This window comes from Cavia porcellus, unplaced genomic scaffold (assembly GCF_034190915.1).
Source record: "Cavia porcellus strain 051 isolate PalLab524CR breed Dunkin Hartley unplaced genomic scaffold, mCavPor4.1 scaffold_3, whole genome shotgun sequence".
In the NCBI taxonomy this organism is placed as follows: Eukaryota; Metazoa; Chordata; class Mammalia; order Rodentia; family Caviidae; genus Cavia; species Cavia porcellus.
In genome coordinates this window covers 86323697-86346836 of record NW_026947486.1, presented here as the reverse complement: position 1 = coordinate 86346836, position 23140 = coordinate 86323697, and the positions used below count along the sequence as shown (strand labels likewise).

The 23140-nt window shown below is 35.8% G+C and overlaps 1 protein-coding gene across 8 annotated transcripts in view; it reads left to right on the top strand.

The window, feature by feature from the left end:
* The window catches only part of Tenm1 (teneurin transmembrane protein 1), a 757085-nt gene that overhangs the window by 593295 nt on the left and 140650 nt on the right, over positions 1 to 23140 (top strand). For all 8 annotated transcript variants that reach the window (XM_063246384.1, XM_063246382.1, XM_013147982.3 and 5 more), the window contains one exon: positions 11739 to 11858. In XM_063246384.1, coding sequence (XP_063102454.1) covers positions 11739 to 11858 — 120 coding nt within the window. The remainder of the gene's footprint in view (positions 1 to 11738; positions 11859 to 23140) is intronic.

Genomic DNA, 23140 nt, shown 5'->3' with positions numbered 1-23140 from the left:
ATTACTTACTGATTGAAAGAATCAGACTACCCAAGTTTAAAGACCCAATCCAAAAATGGGCATCTAAGGTGAATATGCACTTCTCAGATGAAGAAATACAAATGGCAAAAAATATATGAAAAACAGTTCAACACCATTGGTCATTTGAGAAATGCAAATTAAAACAACACTGAGATTTCAATTCACCCCAGAAAGAATGGCTATCATCAAGAAATCAACCAATAACAAATGCTGGAGGGCTTGTGAAGGAAGTGGTATACTTCTCTACCATTGGTGGCAGTGTAGACTGGTGCAACCATTGTGGAAATCAGTATGGAGATTCCTCAGAAAACTAGGATTAGAGATTCCATTCAACCCAGGTATTCCCCTTCTGGGTATCTTCTTGGAAGAATTACAAACATCATACCACAGTAATATGTGTGCACTCATATTTACAGTAGCATTAACTTACCATAAGTTATGCTAACTAAACCATAGAAACAATCAAATGCCCATAATCCAAAGAATGAATAAAAACAGATGTGATCTTTTTATACAATGGAGTACTACTTAGCCATAAAGGATAGACTTGAGACATGTATAGGTAAATAGATACAATTTGAGACAAAACAAATCAGATTCACACATGTGAACATCATATTGTATCCCTGGCATGAGAAACTGGAAGAGTAAATAAGTTCCAAAACGTACAATAAATATTGAAAACTGGTGAGAAATTGTTCAAAAGCAAAGAGAAAGTAAGGTATGGGAAAGAAGAAAGAAAAAGATAAATGTCAAGAATGTACAAGCTCTGTTAAGTAAAATAAAGAAGAATAAGGGTCACAGAATTACCAGTTTAAACAGAGTGGTCTAGAGAAGATTTTCTTTGTATGTACATTAGAACAGAGCTTATCGCCTTTTATAGTGCTCATCTATATGCTACATCAATTTTGGCAAACCTTTTAGAGCTTTCAGGGATCCAAATAGCCCACTACAACATATGTGTTATAGATTCTTCATCACTGTCCTAGATGATCTGGGTATGAATATTTCTTGCTACGTGGGTTGTTATGTAGTTGATTTTCACATCAGTTGATGCCTGCTGTTTATTTTAGGGGGTCCATTGAATTAAGTTTCTATGACAGTATATGCAATCAGAAGGTAAAACAAAGAAAGTAATTTTGCAAAGAATTACTACCCAGTGGTTAATATACAAGGTTTTACTAATAAATAGCTGGAGTACTTTCCCTCTAGAAGAACACTGAGAGAATTTGAATACCACAGATGAACTAAATAAGTTCCAGATAGATAAATTAGCAACAGCCTTAGACCACAGTCATGAAAGGAAAGAAGCGTGCTTCATCCATTTGTTGATCCTAAAAGGAATCCAATATTTAGAAATCAGTTACAGCTTTGGAGTTATAAAAATAAACATAAGACAATCCTGTATCTTAGAACACTAAAAAAAGGAAATACAATGTTATTACAGTATTAAAGCATTCATAGCCTTTACAATCATAGCTTTGTATATTTACAAGTAACCCTCAGATAGTGTATAATACAATCATTTCATAATTTTGTACAAATTTGAATCCATATAAGTTGTGTTTAACTTTTTGCAAATTTGTTAAAGAACTCTTAAGTCTTTGATAATAACAGGCTTTTAAGTATTTTTAATTTAGGCATATGAAAAACATTATAGTAGGTACACAACTACAGGTTAATGTAGAAACCAACAGTTGCTGAGTAAACTGAATAGACTAAGCACTGGAGAAAGCTCTTCAGAGGGCAGCAGTATTCTCAAATCTATCTCTGTCCAAGTACTAATCCATATAGTTTTGCTTGGCCATGCTTCCAATGATTCTGTTTGTCTTTCCAGCTTGCTTTGCCTAGCAGCCTCCTTGGTTCATTCCTTCTGCAGTTGTCCGCAGTGGGAAACAAGGTTATTGATAGTTGCTAATAAAGCACGTTGATCTTGGTTATGTGAAAGGTGCTGCGCGTGTGAAGACAGGATCTCTTGAATTTCAGACAGCTACTTTATCTAATGCCAAAACTCATGAAGCACATATTCAAGACACATTTAAAAACTACAAAGTACTGAAAGTTCCAAAATTTATAGCGCTGACTAGCTTCTGAAATCAGCAGTCAACACCTAAAAATATCAAAAGGAAAGAATATATGACATTCATTTCTTTGCATATACTGTTGGGCAAAGAAAAATGAAAAGAAATCAGAGCATGAATCTTCAAAAAGTTATTCAATTGGTTATTTATATTTTAAAACTCAGATGTTTTAAGATGCTTAACAATTGCAATTAGTAGTACCATAGCTATCCTCAACTCATCTATGCATAAAATGATATCTTCTAGTATTTTATCTACCCCCCTTACTGCTCATTGGAAAAAGTCAAAAACTTCAAATCCTTATTACCTACGCCTCAGCCATACTACATGCTTGTAGTGATTCTCTAGCTAGTTTGATCACATCATTTTTTTTCCTAGAGAGGGTAGAGTCAAAACCAGTTTGGTGGAATGGAGTGAATAACATTCTGTAGCTCATCTTGTCTACAGGTCATGCACATAGAAAGTCCTCACCCACTGGTAAATTTCTATAGGTAATGATTTCCTGTGGAAAGCACCATCTTTATAGGTGAGCATTTTTATTCGTAGCCACATCATGTAAATAAACTCAGAAAGATCTGCAGTGTAACTCAGGTTTTAGAGCAAGTATGTTTTAAATCTTCTTTAAATCTGTTTATTCATTTTAAAAACAAATCCAATAGGCTGGGCATGGTGGTACATGCCTGTAGTTCCAGAATTTGAGAGGCTGAGGCAGGAGGATCGCTGCAAGTTTGACACCAGCCTGGGCTACAAAGTAAGTTCAAGACCAATCTGAACTGAATAGTGATTCTCTGTCTCACAAGAACAAAGGAAGAGAAGAAGGAGAAGAAGAAGAAATAACACAAACACAATAGTTGTACCTGTTTAGTGATATATGGATGTTAAAATAAGTTAAGGAAACTGGCATAGTGCCTGGCTCATAGTAAGTGAGATGTAGGTTTAGAGATGAAACATAAATAAATAGATACATAGATAAATATTTACCAAGATAAATAAAATATTAATTATGTGGCTTAGAAGACAATTTTAAAAGCCCAGTCCGATAGGTGGTCACCTTAGTAAGTAATATGATTGTTATAGTATCCCTAGAGGCAATGGACAGAAGATGGGGAAAAGTGTTGTCATCCCTTGAAGGAACAAATGAAACACAAAGAAATTCTACTTCTTAGGCAAAGTCGCATTGATATGCCTAGCAAAACAGAGCTAGAATACGGTAGCAGCTACAGCCAGGGCACACTTTTCTGTTGCACAGGAAGAGTAATCCATGCCCAGGAAATAATCTGCAGGAAGGACCTGTCCTGTATTTAATGACTACCCATTATTTTCAAGGTAGATCCACAGAGAAGTGACTAGGGAGGTTAATGAGGTTAACAAAACCTCATAAGGCTGATTACAAGGATAAACCATATGAGTAATGTGTAGAACAAGCAAAATACAAACAAACCAAAAAAGAGGAGAAAATTTCAGACTATTCCAGAGTTGCAAGGGCTTACAGGACAAATATTTCAGGATTCAAATTCTGGACAAAAAATAATCATGTGTCTAAAGGAAGCAAACTGGCACTTACACAGTCCTGAAAATGTGACTGTGTCGTCAGTTTTCTTATTGCTTCAAAACACTTGATCTTTTTCCCATTACTTTGGGGATCTCAGGCATCCAAAGCAAGCGTACTTTTGACAAGCAATTACCAGGGCAGATGGGAAAATAGCAACCCTACCTCAGGGTGAGTGCCCCCATTTTGTTTTACTTGAAACATCACCAGCCATGAGGAAAATAATTCTGCTTAAAAAGCTATCTGCATTTTCAATGGCACCACCTTTCCCAGAGCCCTAGAAGGTTGATGGGTAATGCCCCAGCTGCTTTAATGTTACCAACTTGGTAGTGTGTTATTTATTTGGGTTACTATCAACAGAGCAGGATTAAATTAGCTGGCTACATTTAAGTAAAAATAACGAGATTTTACTGGGTTTCCATATGAACATTAATTGCCTTCACATTTTTAGAACATGAAAACAGTGATGCTATGACATTGAATGTTTTCATGGTACTGTACCAGCTTAGATCCCATATATTATAAACAGCATATGTTCTGTGGAACCTCCCCCACCTGGATATTAGAAACCTCAAAAGTATTTAAATTATAAAATATCAAATAGTATTGTATGATAATATACAAAGGAGCAATGGGGTTAGTGTGCATAAATTATTTGAGGAGGACTGCTCATTCATTCTTGCCAATTACACATGTATATTTTAATACCCTGAAGTAGTCAGTTATGAAACAAAACTCTCATGATGAGAATGTCATAATGCACAATCCAGAATGTTGGCTTCTATAAAATGAATTATATGGCATCTGTCACACCAAAACCTGGAAGTGGTCTCTGAAACCACTGAAGCAGAGCCTTGAGGATAGGTTTCAAGGACCTTAACATTTTATATAAAAATATTTGAGTGCAAATGCTATGAATCTTTCTTGAGCATGTACTGAGAACTTCAGTTACTGGGAAGGACACAGAGAGAAAAAAATCGCACTCATTGCCTTGGAGTGACTATCTAATTAGAAAGACAGACAGATCTATAACCGTCATCCAAGACACGCTATGACAAGGCAATAACATAGGTACTGTATAATAAGAGTAATAGGAGTGGGGAGAATTGACACTTATTTGAGACAGATAGATTGGGTTAAAACATATTTCCTTTTTATGCTCTCTGGATTTAAAAGAATCTCACAGTTCATTTTATAGTTCTGCCACCCCTTCGTCAAGACAGTTTCAATATGACTCCCCAAACTACAGTTGTTGCAAACCTTTTCCCAGAAGTTAATGTGGAAGAGTTAGAAGTCATGTCATAGATTTCGTAACAGTAAGATTGTAAACCAGTTTTTAGATTTGCCTGCTGTTATTTGGTTTATGCTTCCTAACTTCTACCCCAGAGATTCAGACACCTTAATTGACTGATTTTACTGTGGTCCTGCACTCAATGAAGCTGCAGTTCTTAATGTTGGACCTTCAGACCAGCAGGATCAGCCTATTGGGGAACTGGTTAGAAACATAAATTCAGCCCGGTGTGGCGGTATTACCTGCAACCTCAGCCCTTAGGAAGCTGAGCCAAGAGGATCATTGAGAGTTCGAGGCCAACCTCAGCTACAAAGTGAGTTCAGGGCCAGCCTGAACTGCATAATGATACCTTGTCTCAAAAAACCGTAAAAAAAAAAAAAAAAAAGCAAAGAAGAAAAAATTTAAATTGTCGTGCCTCACCAGACTTACTGAATTAGAAACTCAGGATGAAACCCAACAGTCTACATTTTTAAAAGCCCCCCCAGAGGATTCTGAGGCCTGATGAAGTTTGAGAATCGCTTATCTACAGGAAGGGCTAAGGACCAACACCAAAAACTCACTGTTGTACTCTATAAAGACACTCTTTTATTCATGATGTGATGACAATGGATAACAGAAACACCATTAGCCCTTTGTCCCAACCACTCAGAGCCTCTGCATTCCCATTCCAGTGGGCCCCTAGAAGCAGAAGTCTGCAAACCTTGGTGTTAGAATATGATAAACCCATGGAAAATATGTCAGGGAAATCAAGCCACACCTCCCATGCAGTAAGGTTCTCCCTCTTGAAAACTTCTACCACCTGACAACTCATCAATGAATTAACACGAGTGTGCAGAGGATTCGCATGACTTCTTTCAGCCCAGGCTTTGTCAACACTCTCTTGACCTGGGATGTCAGCTTGTGGAAAAGGTTTCATCTGTTCCTATGGAGAAAACAGCCCAACCTCCCCACCTGCTGCTAGATTCCCCACTGGCTAGGTACTTGATATTTAATGTTACCCTTCAAAGATTGCTGATGCTTGTGTTAGCAACAAAAGCAAACAGCTATTAACTTTCCTAGCCCTGAGCATCATTGTGCTTATGAAAGATTTTAATCAGAAATACAGTGTTGTAAATTACATCTTCTTTCAGCAATTTAGTTTTCAGCCTTGTTTTTCAAACCAACTTTTGTGCTTAAGGTTAATTCAGTTGTCTGAGGTGTTGAATGAATATTGGAAATTTGACACAGAAGACAAAAGACAGCGAATAAGGAAAGAGGAAAATGGAACCAAGAGTTGATTGGAGGCGAGGGATAATTGACTATGCCATGAAAATAGCAAATACAGAATGAATTAGACCTCTTGCATCAAAACAGTCTAACAAGCTGCTTGTTAGTTAAATAAGACTCCCAGTAAAGTATGTTCTGACTTGCATTTCCCAAGATGCTCTATTCTTTAGACCAAGCTCCAAACACTTGAAGGATCCAGCATTTAAAGTGGAGAAGCAGTTCCTTTGGGGTTGCTGCTTTAGCATAGTGACAGTAGGTGGACAGCTTGGCAGCAGCCTGTGTTCTCCAAAGAATAGGAATAGAGATAGAGATATTTGTGAGGTGTGCCCTTCCCCATACATGATTTTAAAGTCTCATTGCTCATGCTCATCTAAGCTCAGGTTATCTTGCTGTAACCAGCAACAGGAGGCAGAGGTTCTTTTTTTAATGTAGAAGCAATACAACAGAACAAGACAGAACAAAGCCAATCGAGACTATGCGGTGAAATTGGTACAGAAATTCACAGCAGGTTACCAGGAAAACAGTAATAGGTACCACAGTATATATCTTGTTATCTCCACAATAGTTGTCTAGCCAATTAGGTATAGCAAAGTCAAACTAAATACAGAGCATTATAAAACCAATCAAAAGAGAATATTGAATAGAGTAAAACTATTCATCATGATGAAACAAAAGAGTGAAAACAACATTTGCTTTTAAACTATATAGAAGGAAATCTCTCATATTTGCTATATTGCATACAGTTATCCTCCCAAAAGATGCTCAGACCTCTGTCCCCAGTTGCTAACGGGGGGCGGGGGTGGGTGGGTTGTGGGATGTTTGATTCCCAGCCTGTGCACCAGTAGGCTCACAATAGACGATGACTGGGTCTCCTCCTGGCCCTCACCAGAGAGAGGCGCTTATCGAAAGGGTGGTTTTAATTTGCATTTCTCAAGAGACAATGTTGATAACCATTGTTGATGACCTTGTACTCTGTTCTACATCATGTGCTATGTCTATCCTTGGTTTGGACTTACAGCTTTGTTTTGCCATATTTGACTTTATTATCTCCCCCCCAAGAGAGTAATGAGAACTGAGGAGTAATAAAATCCAAAATGTGTAAATTTTGTTATAAAAAAGAGAGGGAGGGAAAAAAAAAAGAGCTCTAACGGATATAACAACAAGTGTGTTTAGGGATGTTAAATAGCTGACTATATTAATGTTTTTGGATCATTGAACACAGCTGTTTGCAGTCTCTCCGTTTGAATGTCTACTTTGTATTCTTTGATACTGTGATTTGAGCAACTATTTCCAAGATGATATTATGTAATCTATTAACAGGTGATTTCTTACTGTTATGTTTATTTTTTTTTTTGTAGTTCTGTATTATGTGTAACCTTACACTGCTTTGTCTTGTCTTGTGTTTTTCTCTTTTTCCTCTTAAATAAAAAAAAAAAAAAAAAAAAAAAAAAGAAAGGGTGGGCAAATTGTGTCTTTGTGAGGCAGTCTGAGTTCAAGAATGACCGTGGCCAGATCCCTGGGGCCGCTGACTGGAGAGGTTCTTATTTTTAAAGGTTCAAGTAAACAAAGCATCCCATCCATGCCTGTGAATCAAAGGAGAGCCCCAGGCAAAAGTGTAAAGCATGCAGTGTCTGTTACTGAAAGTACACAAGCACATGCTGCCCGTGGGTGCACACACACAGGCGCACAAGCAGCACAAAAGATGATTATGCAGGGCAAATATCTGCTGTACACGTGGGCAGGTCCAGCTGCATGACAGTGCACACAATAGCTTCTATTATGTGGCTTGAAAGATGCTGAAGATTTCTCTCTATATTATTGAACTGAAAAGGTTTCAGAAAAAGACAAGTCCTCATAGGATTAGGACTCAGGTTGAGAATAGTTCTTATGTGGCAAAAATTGAAGAGCTCAAGATGCTACTCTGATACGAATCAAGACAAGCCAGGTAGGGCTGCTTAATTTAGATGTGATTCAAGAAAACTGAGGACTCTCGGAGGGGCGGATAGGAAACATGGAGGGACCACAATGGGAACAGAGGAAAGCCCAGAAAGTAAGAATGGAGTACTAACCAAAGCAAACCCCCCGACCATTCACATTTCACTCCTCAGCTTGGCTCTAGCCCTGGAAACATGAATTATATAGGCTGTCTTGGATCTGAGAAGGATAATATGAACAGGTTATATAAATGAGAGAGAAATTACATTTTAGGGGCTGAGTGAATCAGGAAAAACAAGACAATGCTACTGTCCACAATTAGGAAGAAAATTGAGTTTAGAAGCTGGGAGTCCACAAAATAGCAGTTGAACTGAACGAAGCAGTACAATACCATCTTTGCCAAGAATACATAAGAAGGCTCCCTAAAGGCTATTTGGAGCTGGCGAAGCCTGGGGTAGTGAGCTTTCTTCTCAGAATGGAGAGTTTGCCTGAGAAGTAGATTCCGCCTGCACCACAAGTTTCTGCACATAGAGTCAGTCATGCTTATTAAAAATTAAGAAGAATACTTTAAAACTGTCCTAAAATTTAGACAAGTTAAGTGACTGATATTGGTCATCGATTATACTATGTAGTAACATTTCAAAAATAAAGAGAGCTAAGAGTTATTCTTGTGAAAAATGGATGACATAGGACAGGTAAATAATGGGAGTAAATGCAGCAAGACACAAGGAATCTTTGAGCATTTAAAGTCTAATGCATTACCAAGAGAGTTCAATACTGATAAATGCAGAATAATAAGTTTGTGGGGCTATATCATACGCTGTAAGTTGGTGTGTATCATAAAATATGAGGAATGAAAAAGTAGGGGAGTTAAACGACAAGTCTGCTTGCATTATTTATGAATGCTGAAGAGGGAAATAAATGCGAAAAACAGGTAGACAATGTCTTGAATAATGATGACTTTGATGAGTAGTTATCACCCAAATTTGTGTGCTTCATAAAATATGACGAATATTAAGCATTAAAGGAATCAAAAGACAAGTTTACTCACAATGAAGGAGGAGAGACAGACAAAAGAAATGTACAGAATAATGATGAATTTTATGAGACTTTCACTCCTCGGCCTGGATCCTTCATAAATATAAGCCATACAGAAAATAAAAGAGCAGTGAACAAAGAAAAGACAAATCTGTGTTTGTCATAAAATATGAGGAAATAATGACAACTAGGCTTGACAAAATAAAAACAAAAATAATTGAGCCTAGTACAACTGTGGAAAGATACAATAGCTAGATTAATGTGGAAAAATAAAATGAGTGAGAGTAAAATTATCTTTCCAATAGAGATTCAGCAAGCATCTAGGTAGGCATCACTTGTTAACTGGTGAAAGATTGACAAGCTTTTAATTAACTCTTACTGCACTCCAAAAGAGCCAACCGCATTTGGGGCTTAAGAAGCAAAGTTTAACTTATTTCTACGAGGTTTGGCTACCCCAGTGCACAGTCTCTTCTCAGCCACTCAAGCTCCAATTCTTGTTAATTCAGAGGACACTGCCACAGCTTGTTTCCACTTAATCTATACCCATTTAAATTATTCAAATATTGCTTTCTAAAAATCTGTAAGAGTATACTCTGTATAACCAAAGATGTCATTTACTTTCATTTCTTGTTAAATTAAACTTTGAACCTTGGATTTGTCAGGATAAGTTCAAAATCCAGAGCTCAAACTTGAAATGCCTTTTATATTAGAATGAATAGGACTTCGAAATGATAGTGAGACTGGGAAAATCAGGCATGACAAAGTAAGTGTCAGTATAACCATTTGCATGCCATTCAGCACCGTATTTTAGTAATTCACAGGAAAAAGAAAGCTACTGGTCTGTGTTGGAGAACTAAACATGCCTGGAGCTCAGACCATACATAGCACTAATAGAGTTACACTAGCATACCTTTTTGTGATATTTAATGGTTTGTAATTTGTGTTATGGAAAGGCCTGAGATAATTCACCATAAATCCTATTAGCATAATTTATAACCAGTTCCTTTGATTGCGATAGAATTTAGCTATGAGTTTGATTGACTAAAACAAACTTAACTGATATCTTTCCTGCTTACTCTGAGGTATTTGAGGGTGTTTTGTTTTGTTTTGTTTTGTTTTCCTCTGTATTTTTCCTCAGATGAGCTTTGTGACCATGAGCCTTTAGACATCTGCCTTAACTTTCTATTTCTGATATAAGAATACATAATCCCATGGTGAAATCACAGTACGAGGGATATTCTGAAAAGCCATGTTGACCCAAGTGCCATGTCTTTTTTTCATCCAAGATTCAGCTGCCCAGAATATCTTTAATCCCAGTTGGTAAAAATTGAAATGAATATTCATACACCAGGAAAAATCATTGACCTTGCTCAGTTTTCCTTGACCCTGCCTATTCCAGCTATAAAATGCATGGCCAAGAGCTCAGAGTTCTCATGACTAGAATTGAACTCTTTTTTAAAAAAACTATCTTTGTCCCCCATTTTCAAATAATGGTAGACCAGTGAAAAAAATCTTTGCTTGGAAGTATCACAGGGTCCTCTTGACTGCCAGACCCCTAGGATTTGTTATGCCTTTTCAGCTAAACTACAAAAAATGTAATAAATATTTTAGTGAACTATGTCCATGATAGGGCTATTTTAATCAACTCCCATTCTTTGGCAAGAATGAAACTAATTTGTTTAAAGGGGAATGTTCTTTTGTTTAAATCAAGTAAAAAAAAAATTCAGGATTCCGTAGTCAAGTATCACACCTCCCATGTGGACTTTTACTCAGCTAATTTTGTTTGACTGGTTTTTTTTTTTTTTTCCCAGACAAATGAATTACGAGTGCACGTATCAATAGCCTTAAAATGGTCATACATGTGTATGTAAATACACAGAAAATAGCGTAGCAAGCTGATAATCGCTGATTACTTCTGGTGAGAAGCTCAGGAATAAGCAGTGAGAATGAGGTGGTCAACAGGAACTTTAGCAATGTCTGCAATGTATTACGTATTAGCTACTATACTGTATTGTAATTAACTTTGATAAGAGAAAAGTGTCCTTCGACAACTAAGATTCTATTCCAAGGAAATAAGAGATTTAATACATAAAAATAGAAACAACTAAGTTTCCTGAAGTAAGTGTAGCTTAAGAAGTTAGGAAGTGATATTTTAAGGATATAGTATATAATAAAAGACATGTTAAGGAAATTCTAATTATATGGGGAAATGTTGATAATATATTGTTAAGTTAAACATATCAGGCCAGGGATTTAGCCCAGTGGCATAAGTGCCTGCCTGGCAAGTGCCAGGTCATGAGTTCGATCCCCGGAACCAAAAAAAAAACAACAACAAAAAACTTAAACATATCAGAATTAAGAGCTATATCTAATATGATCACAACTTTGGCAGATAAAAAATGCACATACCCTCCCTCAAATATTATAGTATTTAATATACTGGTTGGTAAAATTATTATTTTCTTGATTATATGTGACCATTTCCAAGGTTTCTACAAATTGACATCTACATTCCAGCTTTATTACACTTACTTACTTCTTTGCTCCTGTGTTTCAGGCGTGCCTGTGTAATCCGAGGCCAAGTGGTGGCTGTAGACGGAACCCCTCTTGTGGGAGTGAATGTCAGTTTCTTGCACCACAGCGATTATGGGTTTACCATCAGCCGACAAGATGGAAGGTATGTCAGTATTGCTTCTGATCATGTGGAGGCAAAATACTAACATTTAATCATGGATTATGCCAGAGTTCAAGAAGATACAGTGAAGCTGGATGTGATGGCACATGCTGATCATTCCAGCACTTTGGAAGGCTGAGGTTGGAAGATCACAATTTCAAGTTCTAGCGAGACAATGAGACCCTGTGTCAAAATAAAAGTAGCTCAGTGGTAAAACACATCTGTGCTCAATCCCCAGTACCACAGCAAAAAATGATTGTGATAGTAAGTCCATCTTCCTTTTAGCTGTATGTAGAAAAGACATTGGTGACACTTTTTTCCTCATCTTTGTCTTTACCTTCTCAGTACCGTCCTCAAATCATCTTATACGCCTGCCATGTGTAATATGTTGCACATTTCATCCAATTCCATGCCTAAATTCAGCCTATAGTTTCAGTAGATGGTGCAGATAAGAAATGTGAAACTGTTGAACACTTGGGCTGTTCGAACACAGGCTCAAAATAGTTCAGAAATGAACATGTTCACAATGTTTTTAGAAAAATTCACCATTCAACATTAATTAACAGGTTTGTTTTTAAAAATGTGTCCTCCCTAGGCTCCCTGTTTGCCCAATGACTGCAATCAATTGATGAGCATGGTCATTCTATATAGCTCTACTAAATTAACTTGAAAAACCAACCATCCAGGACTTCTCTGGGTTTTCTGAGATGTGGGAAGCAAGACCTTCAAATAACACCTTTTTGGTATAGCAAAGGATTTACTCACAAAAACATTTATGTTGCTGTCATTTAGATAGACATTTGTTCAGAACATTTGAGGAAATATATCTATGTGTCCATCTTGCAGGTATTTGTGACTCTCAGGAACACTAGTAATGGCTTTGATGGGGCTCTAGTCTCCAGGGAGCTATCCTTAATGTGTTGTGTTGTACACATAACAAATCACTTCAGTACTCTCAGAAAAGGCCTGCTAGCTTGGAGCTTCATCACACTGTGAAAGACTATCTCATTTCCAGAATTTAAAATCAAACCTTATTAGTTCAAACCACTTCAGAAATGCTAATTATTCAACTTGTCCTGTGTTGAATTTATTTTTTCAACTGCCTGTCAAGAAAGTACTTGTAAAAGAAGAGATAAATAATTCAAGACTTTTTTTTCCTTTTTTATTAAGCTTATGGTTACAATTTAGATATACATAATTATCACATTCATTATAGGGAACTTGTATATGTATGTGATAAATAATCTTGATTCCTCTTTTTTCCCATTCCTCTCCCCTGCCTTCTACTCCTCTTCCCCTTTTATTTACGAAAACTTCTTTGTTTCTATTTTTTTTCTTTTCTCATTATTTTTCTTTTCCCTTCATTCCATTCCTCCTCCCCTCTCCCTAGTTCCCGTTCCCGTTTGAACACTCTCTTCCCATTTCAAAATACCTATTATACATTTTGTCATTATTTACACTCTCAGTTTCTCACACCAGAGAAACAATGTGGTATTTACATATGTGTGTCCAATTTATTTCACTTGAGTATAATCTCAAGATGCATCCATTTACCTAGAAAAGTCTCAAGTTTAGCCTTTTTATGGCTAAGTAATACTCCACTGTATTAAAAAACACATTTTTTTGTCCATCCATCAGTTGATAGGCATTTGGGCTGTTTCCAAGATTTAGCAAACTGTGGTGCTATAAAAATGAGTGTGCATATTTTTAATTTTTTCAGGAAGATACCAAGAAGGAGAATAACTGGATAAAAAGTGAGATCAAGTCTTAGTTTTTGTGGAATCTCCACAATGATTTCCACAGCAGTTGCACCAGTCAACATTTTCACCGATTGTGGAAAAGGTTCCTTTTTCCCCACAGCATGCAATTGTTTCTTTATAATAGCTATTCTTTCTGGACTGTAATGGAATCATAGGATTGTTTTGATTTGCATTTCTCAAATGACAAATGATGTTGAACATTTTTTCATATATTTATTTGCTGTTTGTACTTCTTCACCTGAGAGCTGTATATTCATCTCAGAAGCCCATTTTTGGATTTGGTCTTGGACTTTGAGGGGTCCAATTTTTTTAGTTCATTGTATGCTCTAGATATTAGTCTTTTGAAGAAAAATTGGCAAAAAGCTGTTGCCAACTCTGAGCTTTCTCTTCACTCTGTTGATTTCATTATCTGTACAAAAGCTTTCTGTAAATTTTTTTGTAATATTTGCCATGGTATTGGGGTTCCATTTGCAAATTCTTTGCCTTCATCTATGTCTTCAAGAGTTTCACCTATTCTATCTTCCACCACATGCAGTGTTTCTGTTTTAATATTTAGATCTTTAATCCATTTTGATTTTAGTTTAGTTGATGATAAACAAGGGTCTAGTTTTAGTTTTTGGCATGTGGAAAGCCAGTTTTTCCAACACTACTTTTTAAAGAGGTTATCCTTCCAGTGAACATCTTTGCTCCCTTTGTCAAAGATCAGGTGACTGTATGCATTTGAAGTTGTTTCTAAATCTTCTAATCTGTTCCATTGATCCTCAGGTCTATTTTTTGTCAACACCATGCTATTTTAATCACAATAGCTCTGTAATATAATTTCAAATCAAGGATAGTGATGCCTTCTGACTTGCCTTGATTGCTTTTTCTCTTTTAGGTTTCTTTGGTTCCGCATGAATGTTAGGAATATTTTTCTCTAGTTTTGTGAAATAATTTTTAATTAGAATTATATTAATTACTGTCACTGTATAACAGTTTTGTGAGCATGAACATTTTATTGTGTTGATTCTGCTACCCAACAGCAGGAAGTCTCTTTCCACTTTCTGATATCTTCTTCAGTCTCCTTTTTCAGAATACTGTAGTTTTCATTGCTGAGGTCTTATACTTCCTTTATTAGATTGATTCCCAAGTGTTTCATTTTTTAAATTCTATAATTAAAAGTTTAGATTCTGTAATATATTTCTTAGTGAGTTTATTGTTTGTGTACAGGAATGCTATTGATTTTTGAGTGCTGACTTTGCAACCAACTACATGACAGAATTTGTTTATTAAATCTATCCATCATTTGTTAGAATTGTTGGTGTTTTCTATGTAAAGTATTGTGTCATCTGCAAATAATGATAATTTAACTTCTTCCTCTACTATCTTTATTACTTTTATTTCTTTCTGTTGCCTAATTTCTCTGGCAAGTGTTTCCAGAGCTATAAAGAATAGGAGTGGTGACAGTGGACATCCATTGCTTGTTCCTGATTTTAAAATGAAAGCTCTTCACTTTTGATCATTTAATATAATGTTGTCTTTTAGTTTGTCATAGACGGGTTTTATTAGATTGAGATAAAGACTATTCCAATTTTATGCAGGGTTTTATCATGAATGGGTGTTAGCTTTGTCAAATGCTTTTTTTTCTTTGCATCTGCTGAAATAATCATATAATTTTTGTCCTTGGCTCTGTTGAAATGTTATATTACATTTATGGATTTGCATATGTTGAAACATCCCTGCATCCCTGGGTTCAATCCTACGTGGTCATGGTGTATAATATTCTTGATGATTTGCTGCATTCTGTTTGCCAATATCATATTGCAAATTTTTGTGTCTCTGTTCAATAAGGAGATCAGTTGAGTAGTTCTCTTTTTTAGTTGGATCCTTCCTTGGTTTTAGTATCAGGGTAATGCTTGCTTCCAGGAATGAATTCAGGAGTATTGGTTATTTTTCACTTTCATTAAAGAGTTTGAGAATTAGCAGCATTAGGTCTTCTATAAATTTCTTGTAAAATTAAGCAACGAATCCATTAGGCTTTTAATTGCATCTTCACTTTCATTGACTGATGTTGGGTTATTTCGAATTTTTGTAAATTCTTGATTCAGTCTTTGTAATTAGTATGTATCTAGGAATCTGTCCATTTCTTCTGTGTAATCCATCTTTTTAGAATATCAGTTTTTGAAATAAGTAGATATAGATGGTCTTCTGAATTTCTGCAGGAGCTATTATTATTTCACCATTTTTATTGCTAATTTGATGGATTTGAGTCTTTTCTTAGTAAGGTTGGCTAAGGGTTTTTCAATTTTATTTAATCTTTCAATGAACCAACTCTTTAATTCATTGATTCTTTGTATTTTTTTCTTAGTCTCCATTGCATGAATTTCTGCTCTGATGTTTGTAATTTCATCCCTTGTGTGAACTTTGGGCTTAACTTGTTCTTTTCACAGAAGTTTGAGGTTCAACATTAGGTTGTTGATTTGAACGCACTCTGTTTTTCTGATGTATAATTCACCACTATAAATTTTCCTCATAGGATTCTTCTCATTGAGTTCCATGAGTTCTGGCACACTGATTTGGCATTATCTTTTAATTGTAGAAATTATCCAATTTCTCCTTTAAACTGTGACTCATTGGTTGTTAATGAGGATTTTATTTAATTTCCATGTGTTTATGTAGTTTTTATGGCTTCATTTGCCATGAATTTTCAGTTTCATTACACTATGGCCCAATAATTTAAATTCCTTTGAATTTAGTTAAGCATGTTGTATGAGCTAATATGTGGTCTATTCTGGAGAACGTGCCATGCAATGATAAGAATATATATTTATCATTGTTATCTCTTCCTTTTGGAGTTTTCCCTTAACAAATATGTAGTGACCTTTTTTGTCTCTTTTGATCAGTCATGGCATGAAGCTCACTTTGTGTGATATTAGAGTAGATACTTCTGCATTTTTCTGGGTTTCTGTCATACGGAGTATTGTTTTGCATCCTTTGACTTTCAGCCTATGAATTTCCTTTTAAATTAAATATGTTTCTTGTATGCAGCATATTATTAAATTTTGTTTCTTGATCTATTCTGCCAGTCAGTTTCTTTTTCTTAGTGAATTGAGACTGTTTATATTGATGATTATAAGTTACCCTTACCGTTTTTTTTTTCCTGTTGTTGGTTCTCTGTCTTTCCCATTTCGTTAAGTGCTTGTCGTGCCTTGTAGATTCTTTCTTTTGATGTTTTTGAAATTGTAGGCTTTTATCTCTTTTTAAAATATCTTTTAAAACATTTTAGAAAGCTGGCTTGGTGGTCATGAATTTCTTCAGTTGTTGTTTGTCCTGGAAGTATGCTATTTTTCCGCTGATTTTGAAAGGTTATTTTGCAGGACACATCAATCTTGGTTGAAGATTGTTTTCTTTCAGGACATGAAATACTCCACTCCAAGCTCTTCTTGACTCAAAGTCTTGTATTGAAAAGTCTGCTGTGATCTTTATGGGCTTTCCTTTATAGGTGAACTTTTTTCTCTAATGGCATTTAATGTTTTGTTCATGTAGTGAATTTCTAGAATCTTGATTATTATATGACTTGATATAGATTTATTTTGGTCATGATTAATTGAAGTCCTATATGCTTCACTTATCTGTATGTCAAATTCTTTATCCATGTTTGGAAAGTTTTCTACCATTACCTTTGTGAACAAGTTTTCTATGTCATTAGGCTGCTTCTTGCTTCTTCACTGATTCCAATCTTTTGTTGTTCTTTGCATCACCTTGCAACTATTCAATTGATTTCTCATGTTTCCTTGCTATTTTTAAGAAACATTTCTTTTCATGGCTTCTAAACACAATCATGTCTTCTAGATCTGATATTCTGTCCCCACCTTGGTTCCGTTGACTGCATGTACACTAAATGGAATTTTTAAGTTCCTAGATATCTGTTTGAGTCTGTTTCATGGATTCCATTTCTTTCCTTGTTGGGCATTCACAATTTCTACTATTTCTCTAAAACTCTTCTGCTTTTTTTTCCTGTGTCTACTCTAAAGTCACTGAGCAAGTCCTTCATTTTGATTGTCATCTCTTTTTTTACCTGAGAGATTATTTATGATCTGATTTTCTCTATAGGCTTATTCATTTGTTGTTTTATTTTGTTTTTACCTCTGCTATTATCATTTCAGAAAATTACACTGAGTGATTTCTGATTTACTGTGCCATTGTCCCTGTCATTGGACTTCTTCTGGGTGGGCTGGAAGTCTGGGGTTGCATTTTCCTTCTGAAACTTGTCGTTTTCTATTTTTTAATTTTACTTTATTTTCTTTGTTGATGCTTTTAAATTACTTATTATAGGTAGCTTTATCACTCCTATAAAGACTTCCCTTGGAAACCTTTGCCCCTCAACTCTATCCTCTAGGTATAATTGCCTCTTGGCCTTTGTTTCTTTCCCAAGATACTACCTACTCAATTTATCAGAACGAGAAGTTGTTATTTATTTAGTCCAGTACCCAGTCCTTTGTTAATGTGGACTATGGTGCTGAGTATGACCTGAGAAATCACAGTATTGTCATACGAGAGAACAATACAAGAGAATAAAGCACAGCCTAGTCATTGAAAAAATGTGGTAACTACTAATTGGCTATCTTTAACCTTACGAGAAGATCTATAGTTATTTACAACATAAACCAGGAACTTGTATGCTATGATTTCGCTCTTAGTAGAGTGATTTTACCCTGGAATGGGGGGGGGGAATAGAGTTTTGAATACAGAGAAATGTAGTAGAATCAAGGCTTAAGGACAAAAATATGATTATTCAAGCTTTGAGAAACTGAAGAGAACAAAAAAGAGAGAGTGAAGGACAAAGCAAAACAATACTGAAATGAAACACAAAAACTAGAGACAATGTTCACTTACGTGAGAATATAAAGAAAATCAAGAACAATTGAGCAAATAGAGAAAAAAACCCAAGCAACACAAAACAAACAATAAAAGTAAAAATCTAAACAACCAAAAATAAAAATGAGTAAAATGCCTATGGTGCCCTCAGTTCTGTGTTAGTACCCAAGTCAGAGGCTAAATCTTGCTCCTAAGATTAAAGATAGCACATTAGTGGTTACCACATTTTTGTCAGTTGCTAGGCTATGCTTTATGCTACTGCTATTGGTAGTTGCACTACATTAGTCGGTATGTCAGCCCACTTGTAACTCTGCCCATGAAAGCTGCAGCAGGATTAGTGCTGGGTGTGAGACTGATCTTGGCCTCCAGATGTGGAGGCTAGGGCCAGTCTTCAGCCAGCAACTTTCTGTATGTATCTTGGTGGCCCAATCAAGTCTCCTAATCCTGTTTGTCTCTGTGTTGCTTTCCCGGTTGCTGTGACACCCTCAGACAGAGAGAGCCAAAGGCTGAACCCAGTCCTGTGCATAGTTGGTCCCTCCTTGGCCCTTGTACCACCTTCTCCATCCCACCCCACTGCATCTCCCTCCTCTCCCTTCACTGTGAATGGGCTAGGGAGATTCTGTGGCCCTGCCCCTGCTCTCTCCTGTGTGGGAGCCGGGCAGGCAGAATGCTGACTTCCCGCTCATTTCCATGCTGAGCTTAAAGCTGCTTAAATCAGGCACTGCAGGGAGCAGGGCAGGAGGGATGGTGCTGTTCCACTCACTCCCTTCACCACACTTGCTGCAGTCCCCAGCCTTGCTGTCACAAGCGATTTCAGTTAGCCACTATGGCACACACTCACAAAAAACAAAAACAAAAAGACCATGGCAGTCCAGCCGGGATTCAGCAACAGCTTCCTGGTTGCTGTTTCTTGTGTGTGCCAGAAAAACTTGCTTCTAGGTTGCAGCATACTCTGTTTAGAGGAAGACAAAAGAAGCAAGGGATCTTATGTCCCAAGTTTATCTTGTGTGGCTTGCATTTGTCCAAAATAAAAAAGTTTTAAACTGCCTCAAAAATGCCTTTAAGAACTTTATTGATTTATTCATATGTAAATTATACTGATAGTATAAACCAGGCATCGCTTCATTATAACAAGTTCAGTGGTTCCATGTAGTCTAGATAAACGGGAAGACTGTATTTTCTGTCAAATATTAAACCATTAGAACTCTCTGTTAATTTATTATTTTTCTTTATTAATTTTTTATTTTAAAGAGATTAAGATAAAAGGGGACATAACAAAGCAGATCAGAACAGCTCTCTGTTAATTTAAATGGGCTTTTCTCCCAATTCAACCAAATAATGGACGTTTGATAAGTTCACGCACCAGTAACTGATATACAAAAACGGCCTCTCATTTGCCATCAACCATATACTATAAATTGAGAAATTAATACTTTCTTCAAATAGAATATGCCCTTAGAAACACTGACTTCTCATTGAGAACGGACAACCCTTAGATTTCTGTTGTTGTTACTGTTGTTTGCTGATGCTGTTATTTTTCAGTTTCATTAAAGAGTTTGAGAATTTGTTTGAGAAGTTGTTGTTGTTGCTATTGCTTTTAGTTTGGGTACAAAGGTTGCTGTGAATTATTTGATACTTACAGAAGAACCTTAAAAAATCTTTACATATAGAAAGTCTCCAAATTTCTTCTTCAGATTGCAGAGAACATTAAAGAGAGTAATATGTGTTGTTATTTTTGTTTTTAATCTTAATATATTCCCAAGACCCTCCTCTGCTGGCTACCTGTGAGTAGGTTTATATAAATAACAGATACTAGCCAGAGTCCACTAGAAGTAACACTCCTTTCAGGTTCTATAACTGTTCAAAATATGTGACCGAAATTCCAACAAGATTGTCCACTATTATTTTTGGACATAAAATGACAATGTGGAGAGAGTTTCCATTGAGCTCAGATTAAGTACATTTACATTTCAAAAGTGCAAATTATAAGTGAAACACACCTGAAAGTAAACTAATATAGAAAAACTGAGATTAGCATATAGATACCTAGTAGGAAAAGTTTGATACGTGCAGTGCCAATGAAGTTCTCTATCTCCAAATAACGGTCCCTCCAGTCTATTGCAGTACTTATAATTCTTAAACCGTCAGCTCTTTAAAAGTCTGTGTCAAATGCAAATATGCTATGTGGAACATAGAGCTGTTTACTCCACTTATCTACTACTTGCTGATTGACAGATTTTCCCAGAGAGCCAGGAAAAGTGTGGGTCACTGGACCAAAGTGATATATGCAAGGCAAAAAGAAAGATGGTGGTGGAAATCTGAGCCCTTTAAAAGTGTGACAGTTGGATACTGAGGTAGGCAGAGACCAGCATGGCAGAAAAGCAAAGCCAAGTCTACAGGAAAAATAAATATTCATGAGTCTTTTGTATATCAAACATTTTTATTAATGTAATTCTATTTTCATCTCCACAACAACCCAGTGAGGTATATAATATCATCCTCCACACATGGGACACTAGAAAATTTATCCAGATTAACATACCTAATACGAAAAGAGCCCAAGATTTGAACCCAAGCAATCTGACTCATATCATCATCTCAGATATTTAACTGATGTTCAATAAAGGATTGAAAGTGAAATATTTGCTCATGATAAGAAAAATAGGTAAAGTAATGGTTTTCCTAGAAGGTTCTTGTGAAATATTAAATTTCTCAAAAATTTTTGGTGAAGACTGGAATATGAAGAGACAGTTCTCTGTGATCTTCCTCAAGGCCCAAGTTTGATCATTTATAGATACCATCAGGTATTGCATATGATACAGCAGTCTTCATCTATGGATAAGATGGTTTGACATTACACAATGACAACAATCTCCAACAAATACTCTCTCTTGGGTCTTTTATACTCACTCTCATATGAGTTGAAAACCTGTTCTTAATGATCCATGCAAATGGGGATGATTTATCATAGGAAAAATGCCAAGGAATTAATCACTCAGAGAACATTCTGTTTGACATTAAAATGGTTTAAATGGATATTTGGCTACAAATCCACTTTCCACCTTCATCTCAATTAATGACTAAGCCAGGCATTATTTACTATGTATAACAGCAAGGTGGGAAGAGAAGTGTATCAGTCAGGACTCTCCAGGGAAATAGAAAAAAGAATGTATATATAAAAATAGAGAAAGAGACCTACAGATTTCAATTTATTTCAAGGAACTGGTTTACATGGTTGTAGGAGTTGATATGTCTGAAATCTGTAGTGCAGAATGGTAGATTGAAAACTCTCAGAATGTTGTTGATGCAGCAGTCTTGAGGCACAATTTTTTTTTACTCAGGGAAACTGCAGTTTTGCCCTTAAAACTTTCAACTGTTTGTATGAGATGAGACTCACATGCATTATTGAGGATATTCTACTTTACTTAGTGTCAACTGATTGTAGATATTAAACACATCTCCAGCATACTTCCACAGAAGCACCTACATTGGCATTTGGCTGAATAAATACAATAACCAAGCCAAATTGAGACATAAAACTGACCATCAAAAAGCCTAGGGGAAGTTCCAAGAAGAATTTAAATATCAATATCTGCTCATGGAGATAATCAAGAGCTGGACTTTAATTAATTTGAACTACAAGAAAAGAAAATTGTACAGTAAATTTACTAGGGCAATGTATCTGATTTGAAAACATTAACATTTGTAGTGTCCCTACTGTATACTTGACCTTTGAGTTTTTACCTCATTTATTCATTTATAATAGTAGCTAAGAGATATGTCATATTGGCCCCATTCTACTAATGAGAAAAATCCAGGTCATCGGGGTTAAAGAACTAGCCCAAAGACACAATATTAATATGATAGAGCTGGGACTCAAAGTCAGATATATGTGAAGTCAAAATCCCATTCTTTCTACAAAACAAGTCTACCCAGTCTGATTAGTATTTCCAAAAATGGAGAATAATTATCAGATACATATATTTTTATTTGGATGGTTAGCTTGTGTAGTCTTTCTGTTTTCTCTTTTGTTTTTAAATAAATAACCACTTTAGTTTTAAGGAGTCAAGAGCCAGTGTTTTGGCAAAATAGAAGATGAATGAGAAGAAAAGTTCGACAAGGGGTGCCATTTTTTCCTAATACACTATCCTTAATCTGCTCTCATCATGAATTCACCCTCTTTGTCTTAAACCATAAGACAATTTGAGTTTTTATTTTAGTACAAACCTATATGATTTTCTATAACTAATGTATTCCTGAAATCCTCTTTCTGGAAAAAAAAAAACCCTAATTTAGCGAGTTCACTGGAAAAAAAAAACAATAAAAAAAGAGTATTATCCATCTTTTGTTACTGTCAGTTTATCTTTACCTAAAAGATTTCTGCAACAAGAAATGGTTGGTAATACTATAATAAATATAATAAATGTAATGTGAAGGGAGTAATGGGGTATTCATGATTAAGGCTGAATCCATAACAGGGCTCTTTATCATTGAAGAAGTATTTTACTGAAAGATCTTTTTTTAGTGCAAGGAAATGCTTACATTGGTCTCCTGTGGCCCTACATTGCTTGGAATATTAAGTTGCATCATATTGTCTTTTGCCTATTTTTAAGATACAACTATAATAATAATTTCTCATTATCTTACTTTAACACAGTATTTTATCTT